Below are 21,775 nucleotides of genomic sequence, written 5' to 3' on the forward strand. Positions count from 1 at the left end.
GGCGGCCTAGATCTGGTGCACAGTGGCCGATGGGTGCGCCAGCAGCGGCTACTGGCATGGCGACAGGTAGCGGCCGATCGTTCTAGGCCCATGGCGACAAGAGCTGTGCATGGCCGAGCGGCCGGAGTGCCTACCAGCGGGGCTGGGCTCTGGGCCGCGCCCGCAGGGGCCGTACCGCCGTAGCTGCGCTCCATCTCCGTCCTGGCTCGCGTGCAGGCAAAGCCAGGCAGCAGCCTGCGGCCGGCTGCCAGTATGGTTTCGCCAACGTCTTGCGGGGCCGGACTGCTTTTCTCCGTCCGTGACACAGCGCGAGACCTTTTAGTCCTGCTCCTGCAGCGTGCTTGGACGCGTCGCCGGTCGTGCGCGGATACACGGACATCGGCGCGCCTGCGCCCGCGCACGCGTTCCTCTACACCGTCCTCGGCTGCTCCGGCTCCTCGTCATCCTCAGCAAGTTTGGCTTGCTTCCGCAGGTATATGAAGTCTATGTGAAAATCTTGCCTGGCTGTTGCTGCAGGCCAGCGACGATGGCGCAAAATGGCGACATATCCCCCCAAGACGTGTCGCTGAAGATTTTGGCCCCTGCTCTCAAAGCCTTCTGATCTTGCTGCTATCCACCGGGCAGGTCTCAAGGAGAAAGCCTTTCTGAGCCTGTTGCTCAGATTTCGATGGTGGCGTCCGTGGACATCGCTTCCCTTCCTGAAGGCATTGATACAGACTCGCCGGTATCTACGCTATGGCGAATCCTTGAGCTCTCACGGATTGCTCTCCACCCTCTTGTTATTGGTTTACCTATCCTCCTACACCTTGGCTTTTGCTCGCAGTCTCGCTGCCAGGTGCTCGCTCTCAATGGCTCTGTTGTCCTCTGGGTCACTTGAGTGCTCGCCCTCAATGGCATGCTTTGTTGCCCTCTGGGTCACTTGAGTGCTTCGCCTAATCATATGCTGGGTTACGGGGACCTTGATCTTCTTCTTTGGATCTCCTCGTGCCCTTCCTGATTGTCCTCCCTCCTTCGAGGCTTCCTCCTCCCAAAGGGCGTAGGTGGTCATCAGTTGGGCCTCAGATACACTCATAGGCGATATAACTCACGGCTGTCGCCTGTTGGCTTTGATCCACTGCCTTATAGCTCCATGGTTGTCGTCTATCAGACCTCACTCAATACCTTATAGATGCATGTGGTTTAGAGCTCCTCAGAGCCTGTCTTGGTGGTGGCACAAGTTAGGAAGTATTGCTTGCACTCGCTCCAGCTGTAGGTTGAGGTGGTAGCTGAATCTTGTTGTTTTTGCCGTTGTGTTGTTTTGTTAAGTGTTGTAATCCTTCACTCTCTCACTTATCGTATACTCCTCTGACCTTCAAGGGTCATCCTTGTATTATAGGTGCTCGGCACCCTCTATTCCTGGCTTTGCCAGTATCGGTGGAAAATTATCCAGGTGGGGACTTTTCGTCCCCAAGGTGCCGTCTTAAAAAAAAGGATTAGGGCGGCTAGGACAGCAGTGCCAGGGCAGTTGAAGACGAGTTTAGGTAGAAAACACGCTCGTTGCATCACGAAGCCCAAACTAGATAGGTTATGAGGCTGTTCGGCAGGGCTGAAAAATACTGTTCCGGCTGATTGTTGTGAGAGAAAAATACTGTTCTGGTAGGACGTGAATAGTGATTTCGTGAGAGACACAACCAGCCAGCCAGATTGAAACCAGCCAGCCGAACGGCCTCTATAACGATGATCTTTAGACCAAAAGAAAAGACTGAAGTTTACTACTGAAATATAAAATGTATATGATTTTTAGGCACATAAAGCAGCACTAAATAGTGTCTAATTTACGACTGCACAGTCTGAAAAAGCAACAGACATTATTATGATATTAGAGCCCTGATCCCAGTCACTAATCCATCAAACTCAATAAACTCTAGTATGGATAATCACACTTAAAAGCGTAATCTAGGTGTTACAGTAGGAAAAGAATAGCACGATTGCAGACTCTGTAGTCCAGCCATTCTCATATAAACAGAAAAAAAGAGAAGTAACCAGATAACAGATATCTAAACAGTAGCTGGAATGCTAGATAAATGGATAGCAGAATACAACTTAGCAGAGATAGCATGGTTTTCTGAATGTAAGATGCCATCTAAAGTAACAGAAAACAGGCAGACACCAGCATAAAGGAGCTGACAACTTCTGCAGCTATATAACGACTGATCAAAGGGATCACCGATGCTCATATCATGCATATGCCTGATGTGCATGGAATCATTCAAGTAGGTGTTACACGAAATGAGAACTTGAGCATCTTTAGAAGCTCTGTTCAACAGCAGTTTTGTTTCTGTATGCTGCTTAGTCAAATATTTAGAACCACAGCTCGTACTAAGATGGACATCACGGCATTCCAGATATTCAAGTGGATGATGATGCAGCACCCTTTTTGACAAATCCTTCAGAAATACGTTAATACAAAACAATGGTCATGTCTCCAAAAGTAGTAGAGATATAAACATGATCTTTAGACCAAAAGAAAGTACTGAAGTTTACTACAGAAATATATGATTTTTGAGCACCTAAAAGCAGCCTTAAACAGTGTCTAATCCACGATTGCACAATCTGAAAAACAACAGCGCATTATTACGAGCCCTAATCTCATCCACTAATCCATCAAATGCAATAAACTATGGTATGAATGCTCAGAATATAAAAGCGGATTCTATGTTTTACAGTAGGAAAAGCAGAGTACGATTGCAGACACTGTAGTCCAGACATGCTCATGTAAAAAGATAAAGAAAAGACGTAAAAGGATGGAATTAAGACATGCATAATAACGAGATACAGATATCTAAGCAGTAGCTGCAACGATAGATTAATGGTTAGCAGAATACAGCTTATCAGGGATAGTATGGTTTTCTTAATGTAAGATGCCATCTGAAGTTTACAGAAAACAGGCATAGGACACCAGCTTAGAGGACCTGAATACGTCTGCAGTTACACAGCGACGGATCAAAGGGATCAACAATACTCATATCATGCATATGCCTGATGTCCATGAGATCATTCGAGTAGCGAAGGCTAATACACATGAAGAGAAGAGTATCCCTAGAAGAAGCTTTGTTCTTCAACTGCAGTTTTGTATGCTGCTTAGTCAAATATTTAGAATCACAGCTCGGACGCTGGGTTCTTAATTCCACCATTTCTAGCACTTTAGCATTCAAAAGAAAGAAGTTGGCAAATTCCACGTCTCTCTTCATCCCTCGATAATTTATCAATACTAATTTCTTCAGATGGAGATGAAGGCATTCGAGATAATCAAGCGGATTATGATGCTGCACCCTTTTTGACCTATCCTTCAGAAATACCTGAATACACAACTAAAAAAATCAGAAAAAAAAAATCTTAACATGAAAACAGATCGAACAGGTTACAGGATGATATAAATGGAAAAGAGCAGTTGGAAACAAGAATATACAGGATGATATAAATGGAAGAGAGCAGTTGCAAACAAAATACAAAAGATTGGTGGGAAACATTCGTTACCTTGACATATAGCTTCTGCAAGCAGGGAAAACATTTCATAAGGCCAATAACATCATCGATACTAGGAGGGGACATGTGCAAAACCAAAACATTCACTGTTCGCACCACCGCTGTTGAGTTCACAGGCATAGTTTCCTGAATTAAATCATTGGGCATAAACAGTAAGAGCGTGAAACATAAGAGGGTGACACATTAAGTTAGAAACTACAGGCACCTTCAAAATAGTACTCCCAAGCTCAAGTGTTGTAATGTCATGTGTGAGCGACCCCATGAACTGAAGTTTGGGCGCCCCAGATATTCGAACTGATAGACCTTCTCTTTCCGAATGATGTTGGACTCGGATGAAGAACCTTTGTAGGAGAGGCGAATCCTCAATAATGACTTCTTTCAGCCTTTCAGGATCCCACAGCTCTAGGCGGTTATCTGAAACACCAAAACTTCTCAGGGTAGGGGAGCTAATCTGGAGGCGACCATAGCCCACATTTTCGCTCAGTGCCAAGCTCTCAAGCACAGGGCATTTGGAGAGCAGAGTGTGGAGCACGCTCTCCGCGATGATGGTGCACTTGATCGTAAGCTGCTTGAGGTTGGGAAAGTGCATCCTATCCACGTCATTGGCAGGAAACTTGACGTACTTACTGTCGTTGAGGACGAGGGAGCGAAGGGAGGATGACAACCGGAACGCGGCCGGCGGTATCGGGACCGGATGAATGAACTCGCGCCACAGCTCGAGCTCCTGCAGGTTGTCGAGCGCGGGTGAGCGGAGCCAGGAATCTAGGTCGGGGTACCTGGCCCGGCGGAGGGAGAGGCGGCGGACGGGGCCACGATGCGCGGAGAAGACGCGCGAGACGACGTCCGTGATTTCGCAGCAGGAGCCAAACCCGCGAATGTCGCCGTCGCAGAGGTTGAGTGGGGAGGAGCGCCAGAGGTGGCGCCACCGCGTGGAGAAGGCTTGCGTTCGGGCGCCGTGATGATCGAAGTGATCAAATTTCTATACTTAGCTCTTATAATCTCGTTAGTCCGGAAATCACAAAGGATTTCAACCAACTCTCGACATACAAACTAAGATCGTAGTGATTCAACACAACACATCATTCATTACAATATTTCACAAGTAGCATTCGAATTACATCCATCAAAGTTCAAATAACATATTACAAACCAAATTTGAGTGTGCGGAAGCAACATAGTTTAGTACAAAACATTATAGTTTTCAAATACATTACCAAGTCTGAGTCATGTCCCACAAAAACATTATCAGGTACGAGAACTAGTACAGACCGCGCCCAACGGTCTAATCTTCATCTCCAGCTGGGAGAAGACAGTACTTGCAGCAACCAAAGTAGAACTGGTCATCTGCAACAGGTGGAAGATAAACCCTGAGTACGAGAAGGTACTCAGCTAGACTTACCCGTCAAACCAGAAATAAAAGACACCAAGGATCATGCAAGGCTTATGAAATGGGCTAGCTTAACACAGTTGCATAAAAGAGCTTATGATTATAGTAACCAATTTAAACTTAGCATCAAGCTTAACATCATTTACCTGTCCACTAGATTAGCACATGTACTAGAGCACTTACTTATTAGGAGCAAACAATATTAACCATAGCAGGTATAATAAGGCTGTCATCATTATATCATCATTTCCGAACCATCATGTTATTTAGTGTATCTACTTTGGAGATAAGCCCGTCAAGTTCTCACTAACCGGGAGAGACGGCGACTTGAATCGAATTACAACTCAGCTGAGGGGGTATTCCTAACTCTCACCCTGGCATACTTTGCAAGGGTAGCCGTGGGTCACCTTTGGGACAACTCATGAACCAAATTCGCGGGTTCGATCAGCGCCAGCGCTCTCAGGGATTACCCTTCTACCAGGATGATCAGGACTTTTAAATCACCTGCCCTTGGACTCACGCCTACGGCTCCCTTCCGAGGCGTACTTTATACTTATCGACTCCCAGCCTGAAGTGAGCTACTCGGCTTCGTGGTCGGTCTCTAGACCCCGCCAATTAAGAGAGAGGCATTCGTTCAACATGAACAGGAAAGGCTCCAAGATTCAGTCCTTAATCGACACAGACGGAGTCACTGCAAACTGACAAGCCTCCGTCCGGTCTCCATTTTTAAATTAAGACTGGTTCTTTTCTACGATAGCAAATATAGTCAACCGTGCCATACGTATCTTCCTATATCTCGTAGGTGACAGGAAATCACCTGACTTCTACCGCGTTTAAGCAGGGCTAAGCACTACACGAGCCTGAGCTACATATGATTCAGGGTATCAATATCTGGACAAGGATCGGATAACCAATGCAGCAAGTGTTTGCATCCAACACCTAAACTTAATGCAACAATATATATGTAACAATAATACTGTAACTGTATTTCAGAAATTAGGAGGCTTAATATGCTCCGGGGCTTGCTTTTCACAAAGTTGCAAGGATGGTGATCCGGGCACTCAACGGCGACCTCGTCTGGCACTTCTCCTGAAGGCGGCACCTCCTAAACCTCCGATGTCGGCTGCTGCTGCTCGCTCGGTTTCTCGAATTCCAACAGTGTTACTCTCTCCGGTACACCTATTGCATGCCGATGCACGAGATAAATATCATGGATGCATAAGGAATGACATGATGCTCATGATGAATGAATCACAGTAAATGTTTAACGAAAACATCACTGGACACCCGTTTACCGAGTAGAATAGCTCTATTCAAATCACTTTAAGCATATATCTAACTTAACTTAAAGAACAAGATCAACTTACCTAACTTGCATAACCTAAGATAAAGATGCTCATCTTCAGTTAAAGGTCTAACACCTATGAACATTACCACAAACTTAGAAATAGTAAAGGCATACATAAATCAACATTTAACGTTTCATATGCACACAAGTAGTCCCTTAATTCAATCACAACCAGAATTCTACAATTCCAAATGACTTACATGAGGACATTCTGAAAAGCTTATGAAATTCTCTATAAAACAATTGTAAACATCACAGCATGATTCTTACATTAACCAAATCGAATTCCAGTAAATCTAGAATCTGTCTAGAAATACCAGAGCTATCAACTTAATTATTTAATGATGATGCAAAAGCCTAATCTGACCTAACCAAGTTTACCAACTTGTTGTACATACCAGAGGAACACTAGAAAGTATAGTGCTAACATCTAATATCCTTTTTAAATTATTTAGAAAGTAAATCTATTCATAAAAATCTACAAAAATTACAGTAGCTATCTCATGCTTCACATAGACTACCATAAAAATTTCAAAGCCATTGAGTAAGCAGAACTTGCTGTATCCAAAATAACAGGTGGCATGTCTATTTTTATCATAATTAGGAAACCCTATTGAAAAGTGTCAAGCAACAGATTTCTCATTTTTTCTTGCCTCATTCTAGCATAAGAACATCACTCACCAATTTTTACCTTTACTAGATCTATAGAAAAATTATGAAAATTCACACAAGGTCCACCCATGCAAACAAAATAATTTTCTATCTCCTATAAATAGTGTCCAAAATTTATGAACATTTAACTACAAGCTATTCATGATATGATCAGTACACCATAAAAATTTCATGCCATTTGGAGCTACCTAGAAAAAGATATAATTACCCCTATTTCTTGCATGATTAAAAGAGATAAATAGAAACTTCTATTTTCATAACAGAACATGGCATGGATTATATTTTTAGTAGAAATTAGACATTATCATGAACTCAACAAAATTAGAACCACATTATTTGGATCTACCATCTAAGAGCTACATATTTTTGAATATGTACACAAATATGTGAAATAATAAAACAAAACAAAATAAGAAAACCTATTCAACTACTGGTGGGCCGGCCCGAAGAAATGGTGGCCCGTGACGCGTGCGCAAGCATAGCCCAGCAACGGCGCGGCCCAGCCAGGCTCCCGCCTGCGTGCGTCAGCGACTGATGTGCGGGTCCCACGCGATAGAGAGACAGGCAGGGGAGGAGAAGGAGACGGTGGCGTAGCTCGTCGCCGGTGGCTCCTCCGGTGAGGTCAGCAGTGCTACGATGGTCGCCTTGCCCGTGCGCATCTAGCGGTGTCCTCAATCGCTGCTATTACCGTGGCTACTGGGGTTGGCGACGAGCACGGCGGCGCACGGCCACGGCATGGCTGGCTCCGGCGAGGCTACGGCACTACGGCTCGAATGGGTGACCCTACGAGCTTCAGCAGCGCTCCTAGGACCTAGCGTGAGAAAGAGATAGGATGGGAAGACCACGGTGGTGACTGGCCACGTGGAGCAACAACGCCGGCGAGGTCAGCCATGGCGGTGGTGGAAGGAAACTACGATTTCGCCCTTACCAAGGCACAATTAGATCGACGGTGGGGTGGAGAAGGTAGATGGGATCACGGCGAGGCTAGCAGCGAGATGGCTAGCGCGTTTTTGCAATGATGAGCATGCACGACGACGGCGACGCTTGGTCGAGAATGGAGGGCGGCTGCAGACTCGGCTCTGCGCGCGGAGAAGGCGAGAGGGAAGCAATGGGGCAGGCGGGTGTGTTCGGGCAGGCACTGGCCCTCTTCTGGAGCGCGGACGCGCGACGTGGTGGCGTCGGCAGCGCATGGATGCCACGTGGCGATCACCTCCTGAGCCGGTCGGCCATGGCGACCCTAACGGTTTTCTGAAACATTTTCTGAATAACACGATTCAGTGCTCGATGGTGATGACTGACAGCACGTATTCGGCGCGTCAACACGGCTAATCCATCGATCTATTGCAAAAACAGTATACATGAAAAATGTAGGCCTACCATCCATCTACAACTTCTTTTCAAGGACCATCCCCTAATTCGCCATGGTTCAACAGTTACATCAAGCCAAAGTTGGCTTGATCCACTGAAAATGTAGTTATGACTTAGAATATTTTCTAAGTGTGAAATCAGCATGAAATTCTGACTTGTGGGCCATGTTTGAGCATGTTCTATCCATTTTCATGAGATGATCATAAAACAACTTTTGTTCCTTGATAAATTAGCTACAACTTTTGTAAAGAGTATATAGCCATGCAAGATCCCTAAGTTGGACTTTTGAATCAGTCAAACAGTGCCACTCTAGGGATCAATTCAAGTCAAACCTCTCCTAAAGGGCAATTTTGTCATTTTGATCTACATGAACAATGTCCAAACAATTAACCTAAGTGTAGTTAAGGTGTATTAGACCATGATCAACCACTTTACACAATTGTTATACCAATTCAAACGATCACATGTGATGAAACAACAAAACAAGCATTTCACCCAATTGTTGCAATGCAATGTTTCACATGTTTCGTGACTTTGTTGTTATTTTATACTTGTCACATTACTACCATGTTGCCATGTTTCAAGGTATGAGAAATCCATGTTGCATTCACATGTTGCACTACCACCATTCATACACAATAAAGTACGAAACAAACAGAATATGTGAATGTTGCATATGTATGTTTCAATGATAATGGCATGATGACATAGATGATGCATATGTTTATGAGATGAAATGCAATTAGTGGAAGCCAAACACCTAGGGTGTTACAGCCTTCCCCCTTAGAAAAATCTCATCCCAAGATTTGGAAAGCGTACCATTTAGTATAGAAATTTGGATGATTTTCCTTTAAATAATCTTCTCGCTCCCAGGTTGCATCCCGTTCACTATGATTACTCCAAACTACCTTGTATAACTTAACTACTCACGTACGAGTCACTCTTTCTTGAGTATCCAGGACTTGCACGGGCTTTTCCTCATAAGAAAGATCAGATTTCAAGTTGACTTTCCTTGTTGCTATTCTTTCCTCGGGAATACGAAGACACTTCTTCAGCTGGGACACATGGAATACCGGGAATATAGCTCCCATCTCACGTGGTAGATCGAGCTTATATGCTACTCTTCCACTTTTCTCGATAATGCGGTAAGGTCCAACATATCGAGGCTCAAGCTTCCTTTTAATTCCAAAACATTTTACTCCTTTCATAGGGGATACCTTCAGATAAACGTGATCACCTACTTCAAACTCAATAGGTTTTCTTCTCTTGTCAGCATAGCTCTTTGTCTAGCCTGAGCGGTAGTCATATTCTTCTGTATAGTTTGGACTTGCTCTTCGGCTTCCTTTACAAAATCAATACCATAGAATCTTCTTTCTCTGGATTCCACCCAGTTCAAAGGAGTTCTACACTTGCTGCCATAAAGAGCTTCAAAAGGAGCCATTTTGATACTATCTTGATAACTGTTGTTATAAGAGAATTCAGCGAGAGGTAACCAGTCCTCCCAAGAGCCTTTGCAAGAGATAAGACAAGCTCTAAGCATGTCTTCAAGAATTTGATTAACACGCTTAGTCTGTCCTGATGTTTGCGGATGATAAGCAGAACTACGGATTAAATGAGTGCCAAGATTCTGATGTAAGCACTCCCAAAAGCGAGTTGTGAATTGTGGTCCTCTATAAAAAACAATGGATTTGGGTACACTATGGAGACGTACCACTTGTTGAAAGTAAATCTCAGCATAATTGTGAGGATGATAGGTAGACTTGACCGGAATAAAGTGAGCGGATTTAGTTAGACGATCTACGATAACCCAGATGGAATCACAACCCTTTTTGGTAGTGGGTAATCCAACAATGAAATCCATGCTAATTTCTTCCCACTTCCAGCCAGGAATAGAGAGTGGCTACAATAATCTAGGCCTTATGTGAATAGCCTTGACTTTGCAACAGTTATCACACCTTGCCATGTAAGCTGCGATTTCTTTCTTCATCTTGGTCCACCAATAATACAGCTTGAGATCTTGATACATTTTACTGCTACCAGGATGGATGGACAATTTAGAAGAATGGGCTTCAACCATAATTTGATTTCTAAGTTCTTTGTCTTTGGGTACCACAAGCCTATCATTAAACCAGAGAATTCCTTTGTCATCGACCCTAAAGTGCTTGGTCTCTTTCTCTTTCATCTTTCGCTTGATGTGAAACACACCCACATCAGTCTTCTGGAGTTCGATAATTCGACTTCTAAGAGAGCAATCCACAGTGATATTGTGGAGTACTACAGGATGAAGGAGATGTGTCAGATGAAAGTCTTCACTAACTAAGGAATTGCAATGAGCCTTTCTGCTTAAGGCATCAGCAACCACATTTGCCTTACCAGGATGGTAGTGAAATTGAAGGTTGTAGTCTTTGATTAATTCTAACCATCGTCGTTGACGCATGTTCAACTCGGGTTGAGTAAAGATATACTTGAGGCTTTTATGGTCAGTATAGATGTTGCACACATTACCCAGCAAGTAATGTCTTCAAATTTTCAGGGCATGAACAACCGCGGCTAGCTCTAAGTCATGGGTAGGATAGTTCACTTCATGTTTTCGAAGCTGGCGTGAAGCATAAGCAATGACCTGGCCCTCCTGCATAAGAACACACCCCAAACCAGTGCCACATGCATCATAGTAGACATCAAAAGGCTTCTCAATGTCAGGTTGTGCCAATATAGGAGCAGAGGTTAGTAAGGTCTGCAAAGTGTAGAAAGTCTCTTCGCACTTCGGAGTCCACACAAACTTCTCATCTTTTTGAAGTAGTCAAGTCATGGGCTTGGCGATTTTTGAGAAATCCGGGATAAAGCGACGATAGTAGCCAGCCAAACCTAGGAAACTTCGGACTTCCGTGACCGTAGTAGGTGCCTTTCACTCTAGGACTTCTTGCACCTTAGTAGGGTCAACCGAAATTCCATCACCAGATAACACATGACCTAGAAAAGGTATCTTGTTCAACCAGAATTCGCACTTGCTGAACTTAGCATAAAGCTGGTTGTCACGTAACCGAGTTAAAACAATTCTCAGATATTCAGCATGCTCTTCTTCATTCTGAGAATATACAAGGATATCATCAATGAACATGACGACAAATTTGTCTAGTTTTGGCATGAATACAGAATTCATCAGGTACATAAAGTGTGTCAGAGCATTTGTCAACCCAAAGGACATGACGAGGTATTCGAACAAGCCATAACGAGTAGAGAAAGATGTCTTAGGTATATCTTCAGGATGAATTTTGATCTGATGGTAGCCAGACCTCAAATCGATCTTGGAGAATACCTTAGCTTTGGAGAGCTGATCAAACAGAATATCGATGCGAGGAAGAGGGTATTTGTTCTTGATAGTAACAGCATTTAGGGGGCGATAATCCACGCACATGCACAAAGATTTATCCTTCTTCTTCACAAAGATGGCTGGACAACCCCAAGGAGAACAACTAGGCCAAATCAAACCTTTCTTCAATAGCTCATTCAGCTGACTCTTCAACTCAGCTAACTCATTGGGCGGCATTCTATAGGGCCTTCGAGAAATAGGAGCCATACCCGGAATGAGTTCTATCTTGAATTCTACATCACGGTCCGAAGGTAATCTAGGCAAGTCATTAGGGAAGACATCTAGAAACTCACAGACAACCAGTAGATCCTCAATGGCTTTGGCTAGGGTAGCATTGGCTATATTGTGGATAGAGATATCATGAGGTAACTACACTAGAAAACCCTTCTAATCCACAGGATCCCTCAACATTACCACATGGGTTGATGTATCGATCAACACTCCATTCCCGCTCATCCACTTCATTCCTAGGATTACATCGATTTCTACCCTCGGTAGAACTACAAGATCCATAAGGAACTCTCGATCCCCAATCTCAATCTTTACATCTTTAACTACTTGGTTAGTCAGGATATTATTTCCAGCAGCACTAATACAATAACCACCCTTGACAATTGTAATCACATTCATCTTATGCATAGATGCAAAAGTAGAACTCATAAAGGAATGTGAAGCACCCGAATCAAAGAGCACAACTGCAGGGTGATCATTAACAAGGAACTTACCAGCGATGACCACTTCACCAGTAGGAATTTCCTCCATAGTCGTGTAGTGAACACGCCCCTGACGGACATTTCCTTGAGCATTCTGCTTGGAAGGATAGGGACACTTATTTGCCCAATGACCCGGCTGGTTACAGTTCCAGCATGGCCTGTTAGCTAGTGGGGCATTGGAGCTGCCCTACCCAGAGGTATTCTTTGGCAAGGAAATTGTGTACCCCTTGTGGAAACTAGTTTTAGCTTGATTCTTCTTCTAAGGTGGGCGGTACCGGACATTAGTATTGGGTGGACAGTACTGTGTCTTGGATACCATTGGAGCCTTAGACTAAGAAGCACTAGCCTCAAAGTTTCTTTTATGGTTCTTAGAAGCAGCATATATCTTATTATTATTCTCCTGAGTCAGGGTGTCACTGATAAACTCATTGAAGGTGACACACTTGCAGTTGCCCATAGACTTCATCAGTGTTGGGGAAAGTCCCCTCTTGAAACTAGCTATTCTTTTGGCGTTAGTATCAACGAACTCAGGAGCATACCTCGCCAGGTTGTTGAATGCCTGGAGGTATTCGTTAAGACTCTTGTTGCCTTGGGTTAGCTTCATAAACTCGGTATGTTTAATGGCCATGAGACCAGGAGGGATAAAGTGTCCTTGGAAAGCTGTCTGGAACTGGTCCCAAACTATCTCGATGTTTACAGGGAAGGTGGTCCTGTGATGGGTCCACCAGATGCCTGTAGGGCCTTGGAGGTGGTGTCCTGCATACGAAGCCTTCATGCCTTCTGTCAAACGGAGCAATCCAAACCTTTGCTCTATCATGCTCAACCATTCATCAGCTTGTAATGGCTCTTCTGCCTCATGAAAGATAGGAGGCTTTGTGTCGATGAAGTCCTTAAAGCTGCTGTACTGGTTCGGCTCAGGTCCCTGGCGGACATGGCGATCCTCATGGTTAGCCATATGGCGCATAGCCTCAGCTAGCATGCGCTGACTTTCCACGACTGTCTGCATTAGCTCAGCTGGTGTGGGCGGTGGAGGAGGTGGTTGTTCCTCATCTCCCATGCTATGACCGCGACGAAGGTTATAAGCCATCTGCAAAATGTATAGCCAATGAGCACTAACGATGTGGAAATTTTTGTAGATGAATTGTATAATTATGCCAAACTGAGTCCATTGGAGAGAATACATTTATATAATCAATAGGGGCACAATCATTCATCACAATCACACAACTCATCAAGCGCATCAATTGACACATAAATGCGATGAACTTAACCAACAATCGAGATCCATAGACCACAAAGATGAAATTCAGCAAAAGCTCACATACGTGGAGCATAACACGTTTGATAAGTTACATCAAAGCCATAGAGGTTCCAAACTTACATTAAGGGTAACATAGGGTTCGATATTACATCCCAACGATTAACTTGATATAAAGCTACTCGTTCATGCATGAGGATCAGCAAAAGACTAGCTCTAGTGCATTAGCTAAGTAGTAAGCTAAACTATGCATTGTCCTCGAAGTCAGTGTCGAAGATCTCTCCTCCATCTTCATCACTAGTAGGCTCTAACTCCTCATCTTCCTCCTCATCAGGTGGAATGTCCTCAGGTCCATTGACCTCCATGTCATCATCACCTTCAGCCATGATGACACCAGAACCCATCTCATCCTCATCATCAGGTGGTAGGAGAGGGTGAAGTTGATTGTGTAACAGGTGAACCTCCTCATGGAGATGGTCATTGTACTCTTCAGCAACTGCCAACTGCTGCTCTAGCTCCACCTGTCATGCTCTCAACACATTCTCTTCATGCCAGGCTTCATTCCATTGGTTCATCATGTGAATCAACATACGTTCACAGTTGCGGTGAGCAACTGTCAACCTCTGAACCTCAAGGGTCTCTTGGTCCTGTTCCTGTGTTACTTGCTCCAAATGGTGCTAAGCCGCATTCCTCTCAGCAGTCACCCGGGCTAGCTCTGTCCTCAGCCTTTCCGCCTCAGTAGGCTCAGGACGGGGCTCACGAGGAGCTAACCGGTGATGAGGCACCCTGCCTCTAGCAGACTTGCGAGCAGTGAGTTTCATGCGCGTCATCTATAGCAAAAAGTTGCAATGTAAGGGGAGAATCATTTAAGGGATACGAAATTTAATTAGTCGGGACAATCATATTTTAAAGGAGGGAGTAATGCAAGAAATACCATGTATGCTTGAACATGATGCATGCATGATCCATACGTCCTCACAACCTAGAAAAATTTAAAGGCTAATGAAATATACGATGGCATACATACGTTCTCTCGTATACGGTAGCTAGTCGATCTACAACGATACGTTGTTAGTGTACATGCAGAAAAATTCATTTCAGCCTAGTAATTTCCCAAAATGCATAAAAAGTAAGCAGTAAACTAAATACTTTCATACATACATCCCCTGATGCATATACTCTAGTATCACAGCTACCCGTCAGAGATACCCACATTTAAGTACTCTCATAGATATATGATTGAACATGTAAGTATGCGAGCAACCACAACTACTCTCTCCTAGACCGACGGTTGGACGGTCATGCTCTCACAACTCCCACTTACTAGAGCGTAGAGGTATTTTGATCCATACATTATCACCCAAGCGGATGGCATCCATACAATAGCACGTTGTATGGACGACGAAACAGAACAAGCAGGAACCCCCAAGTTAGTACTTTAATAAGCCACCTAAGAGTCCTTATTTGGGCATAAGGGATATGACCACTGGCAATACTTAGTATTTAATTTAGGATTTTCGCAAATACTTTTGTTTTAAATACACAAATGACATGTTTAGTGTCGAATCTTGCTCCGATGCCAGCTGTAACAGAACCGACCAAATCATAAGAACGTAAGTACAAAAATAATCACCGAAGCGATCAAATTCCTGTACTTAAGCTCCCATAACCCCGGTAGTCCGGAAATCACAAAGGATTTCAACCAACTCTCGACATACAAACCAAGATCGTAGTGATTTAACACAATACATCATTCGTTACAACATTTCACAAGTAGCATTCGAATTACATCCATCAGAGTTCAAATAACATATTACAAACCAAGTTTGAGTGTGCGGAAGCAACATAGTTTAGTACAAATCATTATAGTTTTCAAATACATTGCCAAGTCTAAGTCATGTCCCACAAAAGCATTATTAGGTATGAGAACTAGTAGAGACCGCGCCCAATGGTCTAGTCTTCATCCCCAGCTGGGAGAAGGCAGTACTTGCAGCAACCAAAGTAGAACTGGTCATCTACAACAGGTGGGAGATAAACCCTGAGTACGAGAAGGTACTCAGCTAGACTTACCCGTCAAACCAGAAATAAAAGACACCAAGGATCATGCAAGGCTTATGAGGTGGGCTAGCTTGACATAGTTGCATAAAAGAGCTTATGATTATAGTAACCAATTTAAACTTAGCATCAAGCTTAACATCATTTACCTGTCCACTAGATTAGCACATGTACTAGAGCACTCACTTATTAGGAGCAAACAATATTAACCATAGCAGGTATAATAAGGCTGTCATCATTATATCATCATTTCTGAACCATCATGTTATTTAGTGTATCTACTTTGGAGATAAGCCCGTCAAGTTCTCACTAACCGGGAGAGACGGCGACTCGAATTGAATTACAACTCAGCTGAGGGGGTATTCCTAACTCTCACCCTGGCATACTTTGCAAGGATAGCCGTGGGTCACCTTTGGGACAACACATGAACCAAATTCGCGGGTTCGATCAACGCTAGCGCTCTTAGGGATTACTCTTCTACCATGACGATTAGGACTTTTAAATCACCTGCCCTTGGACTCACGCCTACGGCTCCCTTCCGAGGCGTACTTTATACTTATCGACTCCCGGCCTGAGGTGAGCTACTCGGCTTCGTGGTCGGTCTCTAGACCCGGCCAACTAAGAGAGAGGCATGCATTCAACATGAACAGGAAAGGATTCAAGATTTAGTCCTTAATCGACACAGACGGAGTCACTGCAAACCGGCAAGCCTCCGCCCGGTCTCCATTTCAAAATTAAGACTGGTTCTTTTCCACGATAGCAAATATAGTCAACCGTGCCATATGTATCTTCCTATATCTCGTAGATGACAGGAAATCACCTGACTTCTACCACGTTTAAGCAGGGCTAAGCACTACATGAGCCTGAGCTACATAGGATTCAGGGTATCAATATCTGGACAAGGATCAGATAACCAATACAGCAAGTGTTTGCATCCAACACCTAAACTTAATGGAACAATATATATGTAACAATAATACTGTAACTGCATTTCAGAAATTAGGAGGCTTAATATGCTCCAGGGCTTGCCTTTCACAAAGTTGCAAGGACGGTGATCCGGGCACTCAACGGCGACCTCGTCTGGTACTTCTCCTAAAGGTGGCACCTCCTGAACCTTCGGTGTCGGCTGCTGCTGCTCGCTCGGTTCCTCGAATTCCAGCAGTGTTACTCCCTCCGGTACACCTATTGCATGCCGATGCATGAGATAAATATCATGGATGCATAAGGAATGACATGATGCTCATGATGAATGAATCACAGTAAATGTTTAACGAAAACATCACTGGACACCCGTTTACTGAGTAGAATAGCTCTATTCAAATCACTTTAAGCATGTATCTAACTTAACTTAAAGAACAAGATCAACTTACCTAACTTGCATAACCTAAGATAAAGATGCTCATCTTCAGTTAAAGGCCTAACACCTATGAACATTACCACAAACTTAGAAATAGTAAAGGCATACATAAATCAACATTTAAAGTTTCATATGCACACAAGTAGTCCCTTAATTCAATCACAACCAGAGTTCTACAATTCCAAATGACTTGCATGAGGACATTCTAGAAAGCTTATGAAATTCTCTACAAAACAATTATAACACATCACAGCATGATTCTTACGTTAACCAAATTGAATTCCAGTAAATCTAGATTCTGTCCAGAAATGCCAGAGCTACCAACTTAATTATTTAATGATGATGCAAAAGCCTAATCTGACCAAACCAAGTTTACCAACTTGTTGCACATACCAGAGAAACACTAGAAAGTATAGTGCTAACTTCTAAATAAATTATTTAATATCCTTTTCAAATTTATTTAGTTAATTAGGTGATTAAAGCAATATATAGTAAATCTATTCATAAAAATCTACAAAAATTACATTAGCTATCTCATGCTTCACGTAGACTACCATAAAAATTTTAAAGCCATTGAGCAAGCAGAACTTGCTGTATCCAAAATAACAGGTGGCATGTCTATTTTTAGCATAATTAGGAAACCCTATTGAAAAGTGTCAAGCAATAGATTTCTCATTTTCCCTAGCCTCATTCTAGCATAAGAACAGCACTCACTGGATCTATAGAAAAATTATGAAAATTCACACAAGATCCACCCATATAAACAAGATAATTTTCTATCTCCTACAAACAGTGTCCAAAATTTATGAAAATTTAACTACAAGCTATTCATGATATGAGCAGTACACCATAAAAATTTCATTCCATTTGGAGCTACCTAGAAAAAGATATAATTACCCCTATTTCTTGCATGATTAAAAGAGATAAATAGAAACTCCCATTTTCATAACAGAACATGGCATGGATTATATTTTTAGTAGAAACCAGACATTATCATGAACTCAACAAAATTAGAACCACATCATTTGGATCTACCATCTAAGAGCTATATATTTTTGAATATGTACACAAATCTGTGAAATAATAAAACAAAACAAAATAAGAAAACCTATTCAACTACTGGTGGGCCGGCCCGAAGAAATGGCGGCCCATGACACGTGCGCAAGCGTAGCCCAACAATGGCGCGGCCCAGCCAGGCTCCCGCCTGCGTGCGTCAGCGACTGACGTGCGGGTCCCACGCGATAGAGAGACAGGCAGGGGAGGAGAAGGAGACGACGGCGTAGCTCGTCGCCGGTGGCTCCTCCGGCGAGGTCAGCGGTACTACGACGGTCGCCTTGCCCGTGCACATCTAGCGGTGTCTTCAATCGCTGCTATTGCGGCAGCTACCGGGGTTGGCGACAAGCACGGCGGCGCGCGGCCACGGCATGGCCGGCTCCGGCGAGGCTACGGCACTACGGCTCGAATGGGTGACCCTACGAGCTTCAGCAGCGCTCCTAGGACCTAGCGCGAGAAAGAGATAGGACGGGAAGGCCACGGTGGCGACTGGCCGCGTGGAGCAACAACGCCGGTGAGGTCAGCCATGGTGGCGGTGGAAGGAAACTGCGATTTCGCCCTTACCAAGGAACAATTGGATCGATGGTGGGGTGGAGAAGGTAGAGGGGATCACGGCGAGGCTAGCAGCGAGATGGCCAGCGCGTTTTTGCAGCGACGAGCGTGCACGACGACGGCGACGCTCGGTCGAGAATGGAGGGCGGCTACGGACTCGGCTCTACATGCGGAGAAGGCGAGAGGGAAGCAATAGGGCAGGCGGGTGCGTTCGGGCAGGCACTGGCCCTCTTCTGGAGCGTGGACGCGCGACGTGGTGGCGTCGGCAGCGCATGCATGCCACGCGGCGATCACCTCCTGAGCCGGTCGGCCATGGCGACCCTGATTGACAGCACGTATTCGGCGCGTCAACACAGCTAATCCATCGATCTATTGCAAAAACAGTATACATGAAAAATGTAGGCCTACCATCCATCTACAACTTCTTTTCAAGGACCATCCCCTAATTCGCCATGGGTCAGCAGTTACATCAAGCCAAAGTTGGCTTGATCCACTGAAAATGTAGTTATGACTTAGAATATTTTCTAAGTGTGAAATCAGCATGAAATTCTGACTTGTGGACCATGTTTGAGCATGTTCTAGCCATTTTTATGAGATGATCATAAAACAACTTTTGTTCCTTGATAAATTAGCTACAACTTTTGTAAAGAGTGTACAGCCATGCAAGATCCCTAAGTTGGACTTTTGAATCAGTCAAACAGTGCCACTCTAGGGATCAATTCAAGTCAAACCTCTCCTAAAGGGCAATTTTGTCATTTTGATCTACATGAACAATGTCCAAACAATTAACCTAAGTGTAGTTAAGGTGTATTAGACCATGATCAACCACTTTACACAATTGTTATACCAATTCAAACGATCACATGTGATGAAACAACAAAACAAACATTTCACCCAATTGTTGCAATGCAATGTTTCACATGTTTCGTGATTTTGTTGTTATTTTATACTTGTCACATTACTACCATGTTGCCATGTTTCAAGGTATGAGAAATCCATGTTGCATTCACATGTTGCACTACCACCATTCATAAGCAATAAAGTACAAAACAAACAGAATATGCGAATGTTGTATATGTATGTTTCAATGATAATAACATGATGACATAGATGATGCATATGTTTATGAGATAAAATGCAATTAGTGGAAACCAAACGCCTAGGGTGTTACAGATGATGCCGCGGATATCGTCCGGGAGGTCGCTGATGAGGACGGGGCCGCCGGCCAAGCATTCCGGTTGCTGTTCATGGCCCTCGACGCCAGCGCCGCCCTCCGCCGCCACCCGAGGTTTCTTGGACCTGGGTCTACGAACCGTCGCCATTGAACGACGGCGGATAGGGACGAGAAAAGGGTTCGTTTCAGGGGAGTGCGGCGATATATATACAAGGACAAGGGGGCGACGATCAGCGAAGGCTGCCTCAATCAAAATCGTCAACTCGCACTAACGGCCCAGGCAGCCCACCATCGACTGGACGCGGCCCAAGGAAGCAATTTGTTATTTATCTTTCATTTTTTTATAATACATGTAATTGATTGATTTACTACAGTCGGCGCAAACAATGAAATAATTTTTTATAATTAGATATATGCCCCTGCGTTGGAAGAGCCACAGATGGAACGAGACAATGAATTAACGCTCAGTACTTTTTATATGTTCGCATACAAGTACAAATACGATTGTATTTTGTTAATTATTTTTTAAGGGAAAATGAGTTAATGTGACATCACATATCCTCAGGTCCGCGTGGACATGCATGGACGCAAGCCACCGCGCGTCAAGTCACCGGCCCTGGTACTGACAGCGACGCATTCAGGAAATATTTGAGGGGGGCTGAACAACACTGCTGCTCGATCTTAAGTCTCAGCTTCCCTATATTATAGAACTTTGTCTAAAAATTTATGGGGGCTCCACAAGAGGTTCCACTGTTTCGGTATGGGTAGTAGGGGCTTGAGCCCCCCTCCCCCGCCCCACCGTTGGATCCGCCCCTGCTTGCCGAGTTTTGTTGCGGGAGGTCTCATGCATGTTGTTGTAGGCCACCACGCACGAGTCAGCCTGATTGTTTGGCTGTGGCTTGTCGTAAACGATCGTAAATTTTCAGTCAGAACAGTATTTTTCTCTCATACAAATCAGCCAGCAATACTTTTTCACGAACCAGCAATGATACGAACCAGCCAACCGAACAGGCTGAATTGCTAGAGATCTCGTTGAGAAGTACATGTGAAGCGTTGTGCGTTGATGAGGCCTGACGAGTGAGCTATTGCGGCTACTGCCGTGGAGGTGGTCATGGAGAGCATGAACTCGAGTGCCAGGATACAAATTTATTTTGATCTAAAAAATATAATTTATATGGCATATATAAATGTAATATATTGCGGTGATATATGGAGGGCTAAACAATCGATTAGTATTACCATGTAATTCATAGGATATGAAAGGGTTTATGCGCAAACAGGGCACAATCTTATCGCTTCTCATCCCAACCTGCAGCCACGCACGGAGCTTGGGGACCCACGCGGATTAAGGCACAGCGATGAAGAAGGTGTTTGGTTCGAGTTACTAAACGGTTTAGTCACTTTTAGTAACTCTAGAATTACTAGAGAGGCCTAAAGCTTTTTTAGTAGCTTTTAGTCATATCATTTGGTTAAAAAATTACTAAAATGACTAAAATCTACTAAATTTAGTATCTAATAGACGAACAAACGGGCCCTAACTTCACGTATACCGACTCTGCCCACGAGTAGGTCCCACGCGGAGCCGAATTAAGGCAGAGCGATTAACTTCTTCATCCGACGATAACGCTAGTAATTTTTTAGGTGCAGAACATACCGTTCGTAACGAGGTGTCTTGTACGTTGACATGATTTCAAAATCTGCCACTTTGACTAAAAATCTCTATGAAAATATGGCATTAAAAATAAATAAATTATCTCTATCTATGAAGCAGGCACAAAGCAATTGCGCATATGTTTCTCCCGTCTCTTGCTCTGCGCATCTCCTTCCGCCCCCTCCCCTCCCCTCCCCTCCCCTCCCCTCTATGCGTATGACTCCCAGTCTTGCTGCACATCTCCTCCCCTCCAACCCATCCATTTAGAACTCTTCAAATGGTAGCATTCCTC

General features: G+C 44.0%; 1 protein-coding gene across 1 annotated transcript; it reads right to left on the minus strand.

Annotated features, from left to right (window-relative positions):
- Positions 1–2,942: 2,942 nt before the first annotated feature.
- LOC136551289 (F-box/FBD/LRR-repeat protein At1g13570-like) lies at positions 2,943–19,980 on the minus strand. The gene is made up of 4 exons (XM_066542862.1): positions 19,816–19,980; positions 3,731–4,504; positions 3,517–3,651; positions 2,943–3,338 (listed from the first exon to the last, which is right to left on the minus strand). The coding sequence occupies exons 1-4, from the start codon at positions 19,978–19,980 to the stop codon at positions 2,943–2,945; spliced, it is 1,470 nt and encodes a 489-aa protein (XP_066398959.1).
- Between the last annotated feature and the right edge of the window lie 1,795 nt (positions 19,981–21,775).

The sequence above is a fragment of the Miscanthus floridulus genome, chromosome 4 (assembly GCF_019320115.1).
Source record: "Miscanthus floridulus cultivar M001 chromosome 4, ASM1932011v1, whole genome shotgun sequence".
In the NCBI taxonomy this organism is placed as follows: Eukaryota; Viridiplantae; Streptophyta; class Magnoliopsida; order Poales; family Poaceae; genus Miscanthus; species Miscanthus floridulus.

Coding starts and splice junctions, on each gene's coding strand:
- LOC136551289 (XM_066542862.1), bottom strand. CDS start 19,980: ATGGCGACGGTTCGTAGACCCAGGTCCAAGAAACCTCGGGTGGCGGCG. Junction 4,505..19,815: donor TCATCTGTAACACCCTAGGC/GTTTGGTTTCCA, acceptor AGCTAAGTATAG/AAATTTGATCACTTCGATCA. Junction 3,339..3,516: donor TGCAGAAGCTATATGTCAAG/GTAACGAATGTT, acceptor TTGTGTATTCAG/GTATTTCTGAAGGATAGGTC.